The 17,002-nt window shown below is 45.3% G+C and overlaps 1 protein-coding gene across 2 annotated transcripts in view; it reads left to right on the forward strand.

Annotated features, from left to right (window-relative positions):
• The window catches only part of GALNT10 (polypeptide N-acetylgalactosaminyltransferase 10), a 215,968-nt gene extending 209,040 nt beyond the window's left edge, over nt 1–6,928 (forward strand). For both annotated transcript variants that reach the window (XM_043913369.1, XM_043913370.1), the window contains exons 11-12: nt 2,199–2,348; nt 2,883–6,928. In XM_043913369.1, coding sequence (XP_043769304.1) covers nt 2,199–2,348; nt 2,883–3,041 — 309 coding nt within the window. In that variant the 3' untranslated portion in view covers nt 3,042–6,928. The remainder of the gene's footprint in view (nt 1–2,198; nt 2,349–2,882) is intronic.
• The last annotated feature ends 10,074 nt before the right edge of the window (nt 6,929–17,002 follow it).

Genomic DNA, 17,002 nt, shown 5'->3' on the forward strand with positions numbered 1-17,002 from the left:
TATTAACTCAAAATGGGTCATTGACTTAAACGTAAAACTGAAACCAAAATACTTTAGAGGAAAACACAGGCAAAAGTGTTTGACCTTGGTAACCCAAGCAATGATTTCTTAGATACACCACCAAAAGAGAATTCATGAAACAAAAAAATTGATAGATTGGACTTCTTCAAAATGAGAAAATTCTGTTCTTACAATACACTGTTGAGAAAATAGGAAGACAAGCCACAGACTAAGAGAACATGTTTACAAAGCATATATCTGATAACAACTTTAAATGTTTGTGAGTGAGTGAGAGTCACTCAGTCGTGTCTGACTGTTTGTGAACCCATGGACTATGTAGTCCATGGAATTCTCCAGGCCAGAATACTGGAGTGGGTAGCCAGTACCTTCTCCAGGAGATCTTCCCAACCCAGGGATAGAACCCAGGTCTCCCACATTGCAGGCAGATTCTTTACCAATTGAGCCACCAGGGAAATATTTAGAGTGTAAAATTTCTCAAAACTCAATAAGAAAATAAGCAATGCAATTTAAAAATGGGCAAAAGATACATAGAGATTTTAGTGAAGAAGTCATGAAGTGAAGTGAAGTGATTCAGTTGTGTCCGACTCTTTGTGACCCCATGGACTGTAGCCTACCAGGCTCCTCCATCCATGGGATTTTCCAAGAGTACTGGAGTGGGTTGCCATTTCCTTCTCCAGGGGATCTTCCCGACCCAGGGATCAAACCCAGGTCTCTCGCATTGCAGGCAGACGCTTTACCGTCTGAGCCACCAGAAATGCTTAACTTCATGCACATCAAAAATGCTTAACTTCATAGTTAGAAGAGAAATGGAAGTTAAAATCATAACCTATTAGAAAGACCAACCATACCAAGGGTTGGCAAGGATGTAGATGAATTGGAACCATACACTACTGGTGGGAACGTGACTGGTACAACCACTTTGGAAAACAGTTGAGCAGTTTCTTGGAAAGTTACACATTGATGTTTCTTGTGATCCAGCCATCCCTTTTCAAGGGGTTCATCCAAGAGAGAAGAAATGTCCATGTCCATACAATGGCTGTACACACGTGTTCAAAGCAGCTCTATTTGAAATAACCAAAAACTGGAAACAACCCAGATGTTCAAGAACAGGTATATCGAGTATCATGCAGTGAATGAATACAGCTCGGCAACAGTAAGGAATGAATTGTTGATAAATGCTGTTATTACAACGTGATTAAATCTCAGCAGAAGTGTGTTGAGTGAAAGAAATCAGACAAAAAGAAAGGATGCATACTGTCTGATTCTTTTTATATAAAATTCTAGAAACTGTGAGCTCCTCTTTCGTAACAAACAAAGGAGTTGCCTAGGGGCCTGGGGAGGGACAGAAGGAAAGAGATCACAGAGGGCAGGAGGGTGCCTTTGGGGTGATGGATACATTCACTACCCTGATGATGATGGTGATGGCGGTGGTGTCACAGGTATAAGCTATGTCAAAATGTATCAAGCTGTGCACTTAAAACGTGTGCAGTTTATCGCATGCCAATCAATTATTCAGTAAAGCTGCTGAAAAAAAAAAGTTTATCAAACCTATGTAATATATGAACCTGGTTTGGATCTTAATTCAGACAGACTGACTCTGAAATGTGCAAGGCAATCTGAAAACGTTTGTACTTGAGCTATTTGATGACATTGAGAACCTTCTGGTAGCTTTTCATTATTATCAAGGCACTTACTGAAGTCATGACACCTGACATGATAAGATGTCCAGAATTTGCTTCAAAAGAATGTGGGGATGGGGGATATGGTGCAGGGGGAGCTCTAACAAGATTCGCTGTGATTTAGTAATCGTTGAAGCTGGGTTACTGGGACAGGTGTCATCAATATACTTTTTATATATAATATTGTTTATTTAACCCTAAATATCAAAATTATCATTTCAACATGTAATTGAAGGTATTTTTTCCTTTAAGCACAGCTTTATTTTTGGGGTGAGACTACCTTTTGCTTTAATCAATAAAAATCTAGCAGTTGTCCCTTGCTGTAAGTGTAAAATAAATAATTTTGGAGAGGTGGTTAAAAAAAAAGAGAGGGTAAGTATTTTTATATCAGTATACAGTGTTCTGAACCCCTGTGTTTAAAATTTCCTGTAATTGCCAAAACAGAGAATCCCCTAGCTTTGCTTTGCTGTTGGCGTCATGGCATCCCTATGCATGCAGGTGTTCACCTTCACCTGGAGAGAGGACATCCGGCCCGGAGACCCCCAGCACACCAAGAAGTTCTGCTTCGATGCCGTCTCCCACACCAGCCCCGTCACCCTCTACGACTGCCACAGCATGAAGGGCAACCAGCTATGGAAGTACCGCAAAGTAAGACAGGGTGTGGAGGGGGGTGGACAGGGGAGCCTGCTTGATTAAAAAAAAAAAAAAAATGTGCCTCCCCTATTCTCCCCAGAACCCCCTCCCTCATGCATTTGTTACACAAACCTCCCTGACTCTCCTGTCATCAAGAGAAATCAGAAATCCAGCTTTACTATCTTTTTTAATTTTTTTCTATTATTTATTTTTTTTTAATTCAGCTTTAGAATCTTAAATGTTGGCAGCTGAGTCTTTTTTTTTTTTTTTAACCACCTTGAGAGCAAATGAAATTTGATTGGAGATGGGCACTGATTAGGGTCCCAGCCCGGAAGTGGCATACATCAGTTTTGTCCTCATCCTAGCGGGCACTGCTCAGGCATGTGGCAAGGCCAGCCTCAAGGGAGGTGGGCAGTGTCCACTGTGTGGTGGGGAGGCGAGCCAGGCAGGCCTGCGAGCCCCACCCCCCGCCCCCTCGCCGTTATTGCTGCTGCTTGTGCTCACTTGCCCAGCACGGCCCAGCTGACCACCTACCTGCCTGTTTCACAGGACCAGACCCTGTACCACCCCGTCAGTGGCAGTTGCATGGACTGCAGTGAAAGTGACCACAGGATCTTCATGAACGCCTGCAACCCCTCCTCTCCCACCCAGCAGTGGCTGTTTGAACACACCAACTCCACAGTCTTGGAAAAATTCAATAGCAACTGAAGCTATTGAGCCCTGAACTGTGAGCCCTCACGTTCCCGCAGTGAGCCAGGCGGGGTCCCCTCCAGCACTCCCTGCAGCCTCCCTCTCCAGAGGAAGGCGGGGCTCCCAGGGCTCCCCCATTCTGTACAAGGTGCTGGCCAGCCAGGTCACGGCAGAGGGGGCTCTTGAAGCTGGGCTGGGTGTCTGCCCAGCCCTGCAGGCCCCAAGTGGTGGAGGCATGGAGAACAGACCCCACGAGAGGCCCCACTCCAGAGCAGAGCCCGCTGCACCCCTGGCGGTGGCATGGAAACCCAGGAGAGCCCTTTCACCCCGTCATCACATTCCCTTGAGTGGTACACAGGAGGAATGCCAGGGTAGCCCTCGGGCACCCAAAACACAATCCTCCAAGGCTGCCTGAGCTTCAGCTGGCTCATCCATGATGGTCCTTTAGCGAGAGAGAGGCAAGTTGTGTCTGTAGGCGCCAACTTTAAGCAACAGTGCCACTCATCAGCAACAGAAGGGCAAGAGTCTTTCTCGGGGCCATTGGTTTCAGCCTTTTCATTTTGGCCCCAGCTTGGGATAACTGCAGTTACTACCCGGCATCTGTTCTCTGTCATGACCCAAGGAGATGCAGTTAGAAGCTGTGCCTGGGGCCCTCCGAGTTCAGTACTGACCGCCGGCCAACTGTCAGGCCTGGGGCAGAAGCGTGGTCCTCCTTTGCCACCGTGGACAGCCCGGGCATCTTCTCCTGGCTCTCAGGGTGCTCAAGATGCCCATTTCAGTGCTCTCCAGGCTCGAGGACAGCCCGGCCACCAGCTCTTCAGGACTGGGTTTCAGATGGCCTTGAGTCTGTGGCACAGGCATAGTAGAAGACCTCCAAACTAGAAATTCTGCTTGAATTTTCCCCATCAGCGCTTCCATCTCTCTCTCTCCCTCCCTCCCTCCCTCGGGCAGCTGCCTGCCTCAACAGGAGCAGAGGTGTGACGTGCTGGCCTCACCAAGTCCGGAGGCCGCCGAGGTGGACTGCAGGCAGGTTGTCCAGCCCCGACTCATTGTGGTTCTGGTTCTCATATGGAATTCTAGAATTTTTAAAGAACTCTGTATTTGGGTCACCAACTAGAGTGCCACATAGGATTCTGGTATTTTAGCATCCAGTATAGATTTCTGGAATGCTGTGATTGAAGGAGCCAGTCAACTGTAAAACCTTCAAGGCAGCCCCTAGCCTAGAAACAATCTGTGAAGTCCAAGGTTGGTGGTGTTGGGGGACGGGTCGGGGAACCCACGTCCATCCGCTCATACCAGAGACCTGGGTGTGACGCAGTCCTCAGCCCAGGCCAGAAGCTGTGCCACCCCCACCACAGTCATGGCTGCAATGAACACCCCAGTGTCCCACAAACAGATACGCACTCCGCTCCTTGACGGGCCTCTGTGTTCACCTTTTGCTTTGTTAATTATGTGTCAAACTCCCAGAGGGCTCCCAAACTAATAGGAAGTGTTTCTCTAACCAGCCTGCCACCCACTGATTCAGAAATGGAAATCGCAGTCTACAGCCCGTTGCTCCCGCCAGCTAGCCCAGGAAGTCCTTCAAATCCGTGTTCCAATTAGAGTTGAGCTTCTCGATTGTGTTATTTACCGGTGAAATAACTGAGACATAAATCTGGGAGCAGAGCCACGGATCTGCCTTTGAGATGCTGGCTGATCTCGTCAGTTATCTGGGGAGGGAAGTAAACTCTCCCAGCCACCACCGCCCCAATGAAGCGTGCAGCGGGCAAAGCCTCGCTTCCACCTTCTGCCTCAGCACAGGTCCCACTCTGGCCACCTGTCTGCAGGAGAGGCGGCCCCATGCTTACAAAGCTTGCTTGTCCATCTTGTCTTTTGCAAGTGAGTGCTATACCTTTTAGCAGTAACCCTCTTTAGGAAGGAGTCAAAAGATGCGGCCCCTTCCAGAATCTAAGAAAGCAAGAGTGTTGCAATTTGGGAGAATTGAGGTAGGATGCATCATCAGAAGTAATGCAGCGATATTAAAATGAAAACTGTGCCTTTTAAAAAGAAAAACATGCAAACGTACAGCCAATCCCTAAACTTGAATCATTTCCTAGTGCCTTGCTAGATGTAAAGGGGCAGGGTTGGGGGGGGTGGGATACATTTTTGGTGATGTGTGCAATCCCTGTTGGATGAGTGTGTGTTTCCTAATGTCTGATTTCAAGCAGGAGGCGTTGGGCCTAGAGCAGTATCTGAAACAGCAATACCCCCCAAGGGCCAGAGGGCCAGGTATTATTCCATTCAATGCGTGTAACACCCTGAATTTAAAGGCAACTGGATGGCTCTTTTAATCCATGGCCAAGAAGGGTCTCAGCCACCCCTGGGAGAGGGGCCTGTTTGGAAGCCACGTCTGCAGCCCCCATCCCACCCCCAGCGATTAGATTTGCAATAGGTCCCACTCCAGCAGGTGACAGTGTTCTCGGCAAGACCAGGAGCAGTGTGGAAAGCGGGAGCAGTGGCAAGCAGTCTTCATGTGTCCTCTTTTCTATCCTTTGGTTCTCCTTTTGAGGCTGGTTTTGCACCCTCAACAAGGGATGGATAGATCCTCTGAGCACTCAGACATTTGCAATTGCTGAACCCACATCTGTGGGTGCCGAGACTTGACATAGCTTGTAATCAGGGAAGGAAGGAGAGAAGTCCATTCATTAACAGACCAACCATTCGCACATAATAGCCATTCATTGTTGTGTCTTCATTTTGGAAAACCACCTGTCTCAAGGATCTGTGAGACTGTGGAGGTGCTGTCAGCCAGGTGATGGTGAGAATGTGGACCCCTTCTCCTCTAAAGCCTTTCTTCTGAGCATGAGGTCACAAAACAGAGTGTGCCTACAAAGTATCACACCTGTGTGGCCCCCAGCAGCCTTTCCAAAGGGGGACTACAGGAACATTTCAGAATGCAAAGAGCATCTTCCCAGTAAGTTCAAGGCCATGGAGGTAATGCTAAGTGTGTGGGCACATGTGAGAAAAGCCATTCCACCTTGTGCTTCCAGCTGGAGCTTTCAACTTTTAAAACCATCCAGGAGCTATCAGTTCCCCATTTTTGGAAGAAATAACTCAGAGTCAGAAGGGAGTACATCCACAGAAGAGATCTGATGGGGGATGCAACCTCAGGACCTGGGGAGAAAGAATGATTCTTTTTGGAGATGTAGAATATGGATTCCCAAAGTCCACATTATATTCACCACCTGTTGAATTTCTTTTTCTCTTTAAGAAATAGGTGATGTCCTTGAAGATGGCTCCATATTTTTGGGTATACATCTCTATATCTCTAATCTCTGAAGTTTCAAAGGAGCGGCAAAGCACTTTACAGAAGTAACTGAGAAATCCGGACACCTTGCTTCAGAGATCCCTGGTTTGCACAGATTGGGTGATCTCTGTCATTCTTAGGAGGCAGTGCAACTTTGATTAAGTTTTCTGAGGATTTCTAAGTATGGGAGAAGGGCAAGGAGTGGGTCCTGTCCTGGAATTCTTTTCTGCTTTCAACTGATGCTTTTTTAAAAAATTCAAGTAATACTTTAGTTCTAACTAGATCTTGTGCCAAAGCCCACTGTCACCTCTGGGGTGGGAGTTGCACCTACATTCCAAGCGACAAAGTCCTCTTAACGTTTGCTCTCAAAATGTCTTTGATTCAGCCGTGCCGGCCCACAGGGCTGGGTTCCTGCTGTGTTTCAGACTTGAAGGAGGATCCCAGAGGGATTACACGCAGGGAATATCTGAGAGGTCAGATGTGGGATTCCATAGAGAAAGCTTGAGACCACCAGCCTCTCATCTCCTGCCTGGAAAAGTGAGCCTTTGTGAAGACCTGACTTACCATGTACAACTGTGATTGTGACTGTTGTTGAGTAAACCTCCAGACTTTTCTCTAACGTGGTCTCTGGCTAATTCCTTGTCTGCGCCTTTCTCCAGTTCTTCATTCCCTGTGTATTCATTGAGCACCCACCCACTCAGGGTGTCTGCTGGGTCCTGGATAAATTCCCCACAGCCATCATTCTAAGGAGGAAGGCAGACCGCAGACAGCTCACCACGATGATTGCAGATGTGAATAGGGCCACGGAGGTTATAAAACAAGGTATTTTAGAGACTGGAGTGGGGATCAACATGAAGCAGGGTAGTCAGGGAATGCCTCTGTGAGAGCTGAATGATAAGAAGGGAGTCTGAGCCAAGAGGCAGTCTGGGGAGGAGCATTCTGGGCAAAGAGAATGGCCAGTGCAGAGATCCTGAGGCAGGAAGGGGTTCCTGTGTTGGAGGCGGGGAAGGAGGTGAGCTCACAGACTTAGACCAGGTAGCCCACAAAGGACCTTGCAGACTACACCCAAGAGTGGAGGATTTCAGTGACAACATGAAACAAGTTTAGCTCATTTCCTGCGCTCACCCATGAGCCACAAGTCCCTGCATACCAAAGCATCATGAGGGTTGGATTATCAAAGCTTTTGAGGGTTGGATTACATACACCATGTGCTGGAAAGAACCCTGGCTGGCCCTGCTGTGCAAGGTGAGATCTTATGCAAATCCTGCCCCCCAGCTAGGTCCCAGTATTACACCCTGAAGGGAGTTTTCCCATGGTTCTTCCGCCTGAGCTCCTGTAGTTGAGTCTTGGTGTGGGGATGCTGGAGACCATGAGCAGAAGCTCTCCTGGTGCTGTCATTCAGAGCCCACTAGAGGGCGCTGTGGACCGTGGCTTGGAGAAGGTTCCTTTACAGACCTGGGATCTGTGCAGGTTTGAGCCCTGGACCAAGAAAGTAGATACTGTCTTTCATAACTTGCATTTCTTGTTTGTTTGAAAATCTTTTATAAACACCCATAAATTATAAATGTTTTAATGGTATCTTTAAAGAATTTACTAGGAAATAAAGTGGGGGCTTCCATGATAGCTCAGACAGTAAATAAACCACCTGCCTGCAATGCATGAGAACCAGGTTCTATCCCTGGGTCAGGAAGATTCCCTGGAGAAGGGGATGGCAACTGACTCCAGTATTCTCACCTGCAGAATTTCACAGACAGAAACCTAGTCAGCTACAGTCCATCGGATCACACAACTGAGCGACTAACACTTTCACTTCACTTTTTTTTTCAAAAGGAGAGAACATTCCAGGTGTAGGGGCAACATGGCCAAACACCCTGTGTAGGATCGTGATAGGTATGAAGGTCTGTGAGGCTGGAGCAGAGTGGGGGAGAGATGAGAGAGGAAGGAGGCAAACCAAGCCAGACCCTCTGGGGCCCTGTGGGCCATGTTACAGGGTCTCTGATCTTTAATTCAAAGGCAGCAGGAACCATTAAAGGTTTGAGGCAGAGAGAGCATAAACTGTGCCCTTGAACTGAAGTCTAGAGCCAGGAATGAGTTGCTCAAGGTGGTGGGCACGTACTAGGACCTGGAGCCTGCAGAGTGACAAATCCAGGGCAGCTGGCCCTCACGTGTCTCATCCATTTCAGCTCCTGTCCTCCCAGCACTACACGTGAGCAGAGAATCCATGGTAAGTAGAGCACGTAGCCACATACACACAGTGGGAGCCCCTTCGTGTTTTTGCATGCTTACTAGGAAACAGATTCAGAGAATGTGGCAATTTGCTCAAAGGTTTGCATCCTTTTTTTTTCTCGTGTGATTGGGCTTGGGGCTTTGGGGCCTGGCACTTAGTAAGGGTTCAGTAAGTACTTGACAAATGGACAAATGGATGAATGGTCTAGTCTCAAATTAACACTCACAGCCCACAGACCCTAGAGTGACTTCTCCTGTCTGTTAGATGCTGTGTGTCCCTGAGCAAGTCCTTTCTCTTTCCTGGGCCTCAGGTTCTCCTTACAGCCATGAGAAGAAGGGGAGCAAGTTAAATAAAGGTCAGCCTGGAACCTTCTAGTCCTCTAGATCTTGCCTCTCATATTTTTTTGAAATGGCCCAGATTTTGTTACGGATTTATTTTCCCAGTTCAACTAGGAAGTGGGGTCCCCTCCCGATTCTCTTATTGGTGTCTCCCACCCTCAGGTTTCTGGGCTTCTGGTGGAGTGGGTCCAGGAGTCAGCATCCAGAGCTGGCTTCCTGCAGCTGCTCACAGTTCTGCCAATCTCTGGCCTCAGGCAGCTGCCTCCTCTTTTGTTCCAGCCTTAGCATACCTGGCTTCCCGGATGGTGCTCAGGGCAGTCTGCAGCTCTTTGCCTTCAAGTCTGACTTGGTTTGGGGCTGGCATAGTGACAGCCCTGGGCACACTTCACACCCACTCTCACAACAGAACGCCACAGAAACAAAGGAACACGGTGAGCCCTCAGAAAAAGCAGGTTTCTTAGCAACTTTTACAGCCTTTGTTCATGAGCTCCTTGGAACTGAAGCAGTGTCTGATCTCCTGCCAGCTCCTGCCTGGGGATGGGGAGAAGGGGATGGTGGGTCTGCCTTTGCTGGAGCTGGGAGCTCAGCTCCCCCACCATTGGCCTGTCAGTCAGCCTGGGAGGCAGAGACCTAAATGCCAAATTTGTCCAGGTTCTAAGAAAAGTCCTCGCCATGGTTTCTACACAGCTGCAGAATTCAGCCAGCAAACATGTACTGAAACATAATTCTGTGGGCTTATGGTGGCCCCTGGTCTGTGCCCAGAGTAGTAAATCCCAGCTCTGTCCTTGGCCTGGGAAAGACAGAGGTGAATAAAGAACCACCTGCAACCTCTCACATCTCTTGATAAGAACAAAGGAGGACCCAGGCAGGTAAGGGGAAAAATTACTTGACTCCAACTGGACTATCTACATGTTGCAGCTTCCACTGGGATCTTAGTTCCCTGACCAGGGATTGAACCTGCGCCCCCTGCATTGAAAGTGTGGAGTCTTAAACCACCGGACCACTAGGGAAAGTCCCCTTGCTGCAATCTTGAGGTCACTTGTGGACACGTGCATGTGTAGAGTGGTGAAAGATTGGAGTCGCCCAACATGCAAGTTTCCAAATAAGATCAATTCAGCTCTCACACCGTAAACAAGAGTCCTTCTTGCCATCTTACTCTGTGCCGCGCTTCTTACATTTTTGTGCTTTCATGGGCGGTTTTGGTTTTAAGATGCCCTGCAAGCATAGAGCTGAAGTGCTTGCAGCAGAGGGACCAGTGGGATCTGGAGATGGAAAAGCCCTAGCCTGTGTGGGCACCGGAGCCCTGCTGGGAGGGGTACAAGCCCACAGTCCATGCTTCAGTACCTCTTTGTTGATTGAATTCTGCAGCTTACATGGTTTACTACAGGCCTTTAGAATAAAACCCAAACTTCTTAGCCAGGCCCCAAAGCTCCTTTGGAGCTGGCTCTTGGCCGCTTCTCCATCACCCACATCATCCATCAGGTGCCCACACAGGCCAAGGCCTTCCCATATCTAGACACTGCTGGTCCCTCTGCTTGGAATGTTCTCCACCTGCTCAGCAGCTTCTTTTCCCCCTTTGGGTCTCAGCTCAGCTGTCAGAGCCCTCACTCAAGAGGCCTCTCTATCGAGAATAGACACACACACATCATTCACTCTTTCTCAGCACCTCTGTAGCTCCCCTTCTCTTGCTTATCCTGACAAAACAGTCCATTCCCATGATGCACAGTAGTTTTGTTCAATAAAGTTGCTTTGGACACCAAATGAGTGAACCCAGAACTATCGCTCCCAGGGGAAGCACAGGGTTAGGTTCCTCCAGCCTCTGGTCACCACACTGTCATCACGCCATCAATACATAACCTTGTTTTATGCGCATTTCTGTTTAAAGACACCTCATTTCATATAGATCATTAGTTCATTCACATTGAACTCACAGCCAACAACACTATAACTCAAGCTGCAGTGAAACTGATCTAACATATATCTTTTCTCCATCAGGCACAACCCAGCCTTCTTAGGAACACGAGACAGCACCTCAGCACTATGCTTACAGGACGTCTAAAAACCAAAATCACCAACAAAAGCACAAAAATGTAAAAAATGTGGCACAGAATACTGGCAAGAGGACTCTTGTTTACAGTGTGAGCGCTCAATTGACCACAGCTGGGAACATGCATGTTGGGCAACTCCAGTTTTTCACCATTCTACACATGAACATGTCCACAAGTGACCTCAAAACTGCAGCAAGGGGACTTTCCCTAGCAGTCCAGTGGTTAAGACGCCACACTTACAATGCAGGGGCACAGGTTCGATCCCTGGTCAGGGAACTAAGAACCCACATGCCTCGGGGCACAGCCAAATTAATTAATTAACTACTTAATTAAAGTAGCCTTTAAAACATGCCCCAAGTATCAGTTTTGAGCTTATATTTTAGTGAGTAGAAGAATTTGCAAACAAGAAATTAGTGAATGAGGATTATTTTAATTGTTATTTTATTTCTTTGTTTGGGTATTTGATGTCTTTCTCCTTCACTGGACTTCATGAGGGTAAGGCTCTTTCTGTACTGGTCACCATTTTATCCCTAGCTCTTAGCAGAACTGATTCGGACTTTGGAAATTGTTGAGCCATGATGAACCAAATACTTCCCTCTGGAATTTTAGTTTTGTGAGATTTATTAACACTCATTATTTATTTCAGCATTAGTTGTGTATTTAGTTAAGGCTAAAATGAAACTGCTTTCTAGGGCTTTTTTCTGATCACACTCACAGATGACTGATAAATCAAAAGTTGACTTTTTTTATGGGCATTAGAATTTTCCAGTGAGCGAAATAATTACATGCAGTCTCCTAGTCTCGGCTGAATTATTCCTTAGAAACTTGCTTGGTGACCTGGCATTGAAGAAAGAAGTGGATAGGGCTAAGGGAACATTTGCCTTCCCTGTGACAGAGTATACACAGGCCCCTAAGTCCATACATAAATTCACTTCTGAAAATGTGACTAACGTCAAAAGTCAAACAACAAATGTATTCTGTCAACAGAGCACATCTGTTCCTAGGTAATAAAACGTGGTATAACACTGCCAATTACACCTGCATTTTTGGACACAATCTTGGGTGATATATATTCAGTCTTGGCTAATATATCTTCAGTTTGATTGTTTCCCTTCACAAATCAAAAAACAGGCTTAAGAATATTTAGTGGAGGCTAAAGATTGATCCTTTCAACAAATCTAATTGTTTCTTTATCAATTATAAAGAGTTAATGGTATCCTTTTTTCCTTTTTAGAACAGCTTTATTAAGCTTTAATACACCCATTTAGAGTACAGAACTCAATGTTCTTAGTATATTCACAAGGTTATGAAGCCATTACCACTTCCTAGTTCCAGAACACTTCCCCTAGAAAGAAACCCTGTACCCATGGGCAATCACTCCCCTCCAACACTCAACCCCCCAAGTCCCTGAGCCGCTGGCAACCACTAAATCTTACTGTCTCTATGGATTTAACTTTTCTGGACATTTCACATGAATGGAATCATAAAATATGTGACCATTTGTGTTTGGCTTTCCCTTAGCATGTTTTCAAAGTTCATACATATTGTAGCGTGTATCAATACTTGATTCCTTTTTATAGATGTCTGGGTAGACCACATTTTCTTTGTCTGTTCACCAGTTGATAGATTTTTGGGTTGTTTCTACATTTTGGGCCATGTGAATAATGCTGCTATGAACATTCACGTACAGGTTTTTGTGTGGATATATGCATTTGTTTCTCAGGTAGAGACCTAAAAGTGGAATTGCTAGGTCATCTGGTAATTCTGTGTTTAACATTTTGAGGAACTGCTGAACTGTCTCCCACAGCGGCGTCACCATTTTGCATTTATACCAACAGATGCACATTTCAGTTTCTTCAGATCCTCACCAGTATTTGCTGTGGTCCATCTTATTGACTGTGGCCATTCTAGTAGGTGTGAAGCAATATGTTAGTGTGGCTTTCATTTACTTTTCCCTAACAATTAGTTATGCTAAGCATCTTTTCATGTGCTTATTGGTCATCTGTATACTCTCTTTGGAGAAGTGTCTAGTCAAACCCTTTGTCCACTTTTTAATTGGCTTGTCTTTTTGAGTTGTGCTATGTATTATGTATACAAGCTCTTTGTATATGTGATTTATCACTACTGTTAGTACTTTCATGTTTCCATTCACAGAATTTTATGAGATTAAGATGCAATAAAATAATCAAAATTTCCCAATTATTGCTGGGTAGATGGATATGGAGACCACCCATGTAGAAGCCAAACAGTTGGCAGATAAGCAGTGCCACCCTGCCATCTTGTCATATGATGTCTCCTTCCCTAACATGCAGAAACCTGAGCTCAGTAGGGAGCTTAGAGGTGTTAGCGTGTAACACACGAAATAATAACCTCGTTTACTGAGCACTTACTATGTGCTAGACATTGTGCTAAGTGCTTTACATTAATCACATTTGAGCTTCACTGGTGGCTCAGAAGGGAAAGCATCTGCCTGCAGTGCAGGAGACCTGGGTTCAATCCCTGGGTCAGGAAGATCCCCTGGAAAAGGAAATGGCAACCCACCCCAGTGTTCTTGCCTGGAAAATCCCATGGATGGAGAACCTGGTAGGCTATAGTCCTTGGGGTCGCAACAAGTCAGACATGACTGAGCGACTTCACTTTCACTTTCAAAGTCCTGTAAAAGAGAGATTAATCGCTGTCATGTCCGACTCTTGGCAACCCCATGGACTGTAGCCCGCCAGGCTCCTCTGTTCATGGGATTTTTCTGGTATGAATACCGGAGTCAGTTGCCATTCCCTTCTTCAGGGGACCTTCCTGACCCAGGGATCAAACTTGAGTCTCCTGTGTCTCCTGCTTTCCAGGTAGATTCTTTACCACTGAGCCATCATCTCATTTTACAGATGGAGAAAACTCAGACTCTTAAAGTTTAAGCTGTCAACAGTTCTCAGCGAGTAAAGTGGCAGAGCTGGGATTCAAACCAAGTGCTTCTGAGTAAGGAGTCAGTCCTTGCTCTTATCCACAATACCAAGAGCTGCGCTCAAGTGCCAGACTGCAGACCATGGCCAGAGTCACCGGAAGATCTCATAGGTCCTCAGTGGAATGAGGAAAATGAGGCTAAATTTATACCATTTCGGGGGCTTCCGTGGTGGCTCTGTGGTAAAGAATCCACCTGCCAATGCAGGAGCCATAGGAGACTCGAGTTCAGCCCCTGGATCAGGAAGACCCCCTGGAGAAGGAAATGGCAATCCACTCCCATATTCCTGCCTGGGAAATCCCACGGACAGACGAGACTGGTGGGTTATAGTCCATGGGGTCACAGAGTCAGACACAACTGAGCACAATTCCATTTAGATGACTGGCCTTTGAGATTCTTCTTACTGTTTTGGTATTCTATATTGCCTGCTAATAGTACCAAAAGAGGCATTTTTCTTACTATTATTATATAAGAAATACAGTCACATGCTAAAATATTCAACTAGGGAAAATGGTTATTAACTTCAACTTCTTTCTACCTTTCCTCCCTTGACCTGCAATCTCCACTATAGAAGCAACCACAATTACTAGTTTCTTGTGTATCCTTCATATACATGTGTGTGTATATGTATGTGTAAAATTTTCTTGAAATACAAATGGAACTTCTACTCTATATACTGTTCGTATTCTCTTCACTTAATAAATATCTTGGCATAGTTGAACACTGAAAAAATATTGGCTGATTCTCTACTCTGGTGGCCACCAGAATTGGAGAATTAGTGTTGCAGGCAGGGGAGCAACATCAACAAATAATCCAGGGATAGTTCCTGCCTTCATGGAGTTTATCCTGTATGAGGAGAGTCACACAACAAAAATAATAAAAGAAATTAATTACATGTTGTGATGAATGCTATAATAAGACACTGAATAAAGAATAGTGATGGGCAGGGGGGAACCAACTGCTCTTCATCAGGATAGACTCTCTAGGAAGATGACACTTAAATTAAAATTTGAAGGATGAAGCCTTCAAATAGAGGAGCAGGCGGAACAGCATTTCAGGCAGAGGAAACTGCCAATTCAAAGCCCTCAAGGTAGGAAGGAGCTTGGCTTATTTGAGGAGCTTAAAGAAGAATAACAGAGCTGAGGAATGAGGAGCAGGGCAAAGAGATGGCAGCCTCCCAGGATGCACTGGGAAGCTGGTGAGGGGCCTTAAGGAGGGTGTGGCATGGTCTAGGTTTGCTCCCTAGAGAATGAGTGATTTAGGTACAGGCCAGTGAAACATTCCAGGCAAAAGATCATGCTGGGCTGGGCTGAGCTGCTGGCTGTAGAAAATGAAGGGGAGAAATTCTGAATATCTATTGGAAATAGAAGAAAATGCCTTGATGATGGGTTGGCTTGAAGTAGAGGGAGAGGGAGGGAGAGTTAAGGATGATAACGGTTAGAGTTTATGGATTTGGGTGTCAGAAAAAGTTAACTTGAACATTGTGGTCTGCAATGCCTCTAAAGCTTTCCAAGCAAAGAGCTGAATGTTGTTATCTGGAGTTCAGAAGAGAGGTCTCAGCTAGAACTATAAAACTGGGGGCTACTGATCTGCTATTTTAAATACCTGGGGGTAGGTTTGGGTATGGAAAAGAATGTTAGTTGCCCATTTAAAAACCTAGCTTTTCTTTAAGACTTTAAGTTCAACTTATGAACCTTGCAATTCTATTATAAATGTAGTAAATTTTTTGTATAAAGATAAGAACAATCACTTTCACTTGTTCTGTGATTACTATTAATTCTTAAGTTTAGTAGATGCAGTCCTCCTTAAACATTGAACAGACTTACAGCCTTAATTAATCAAATTTCCTTAGACATTTCCAACTACAATTACTAGTTTAATATGCCTCATTTTCTCAAACATTTGAAATGGCCAACAGGGTAGACTTACAAATCTAAAAAACCAGATATTTCTAAGTACTTAAGCAAATGTTGTAAATTAATTACCTAAACTTGTAAGTCAGACTCTCAGGGCCATTTCAAGAATCTTAAATCCTACACAAAGCAGGATAAGATCACAGAATCTGCTCTCTCCTGTATTCATTCCTGCAATATCTTCATATCTCCTTTCCAGAGTTATAGATTTATTCCCCCAGCAAGGAGATTGGAATTTTTTTTCAGATATTACTATTTGTAACTAATCTATATAATAGCACAAGGAAAGTTTTTGATAAAGGTTTCTTTTGTTGTTGTTTTGTCTCTTTTTGTGGGTTGGTGGGGGTGGGGGCAGGTAAAGCAGAAAGGATAGCTTTATTGCTTTGCCAGGAAAAGGGAAACACACCAGGCCTCTGCCTTGAAAAACTATGTCTCAGCCCAGGGAATTTGATGAGGGTTTTTATAACAGTGGGTCAAAGATGGGGTCTGACAAGATTAGGGTGTGAATAGGGCTTGTACTCCTTTAATCTCATCTCACATAGTTGGTCTCCTAATCTTGATGAGCTTCTCTGGTTTCTTTAATCTTGCCTCAGATGGTTTCTAGGCTGCTCCTCAACTGTTTCAGTCTACCCTTGGGAACTCAGGGAAGGTCAAGGAGGCTGGAGTCTTGCCTGGCAAAGTGCATTGCTTCTCTGTTCTTGGAGCCCTGTAATCCAGGCCACCCGACAGCTATTCCTATTTCCAGGCAAGCAGGTGATTCCTTAGCTCATGGCTCCCTTCCTCCATCCTCAAAGACAGTAACTTTTTATCTCTCTGACCCTTCTGTATTAGTCACCTTTCCCCTGAAGAAAGACTACAAAATTGTATGTAAAGGCTAGTTAAAAGCATGTGCCACCCCACCTCAAAAATACATAGAGGCTGGAGGTAATTAGGAGAGAAACAGAATAGTAATTTGAATGGAGAAAGGTAAAGATTTCTTAATTATAATGGGACTGTAGTAAGGAGGCATTCCCCAGTAAGAAGTAAAGAGAACTCTCAAGAATACAGGAGTAGCAGATATAGGAAATCCAAAACAGGGGACATATGTATACGTAAAGCTGATTCATTTTGCTGTAAAGGAGGAACTAACACAACATTACTCCAAAAAAATTAATTAAAAAAAAACTATACTTCAACAAATAACTTTTTTAAATAGATGGCCAAATAAATGATGG

Source organism: Cervus elaphus, chromosome 9 (assembly GCF_910594005.1).
Source record: "Cervus elaphus chromosome 9, mCerEla1.1, whole genome shotgun sequence".
Classification (NCBI taxonomy): domain Eukaryota; kingdom Metazoa; phylum Chordata; class Mammalia; order Artiodactyla; family Cervidae; genus Cervus; species Cervus elaphus.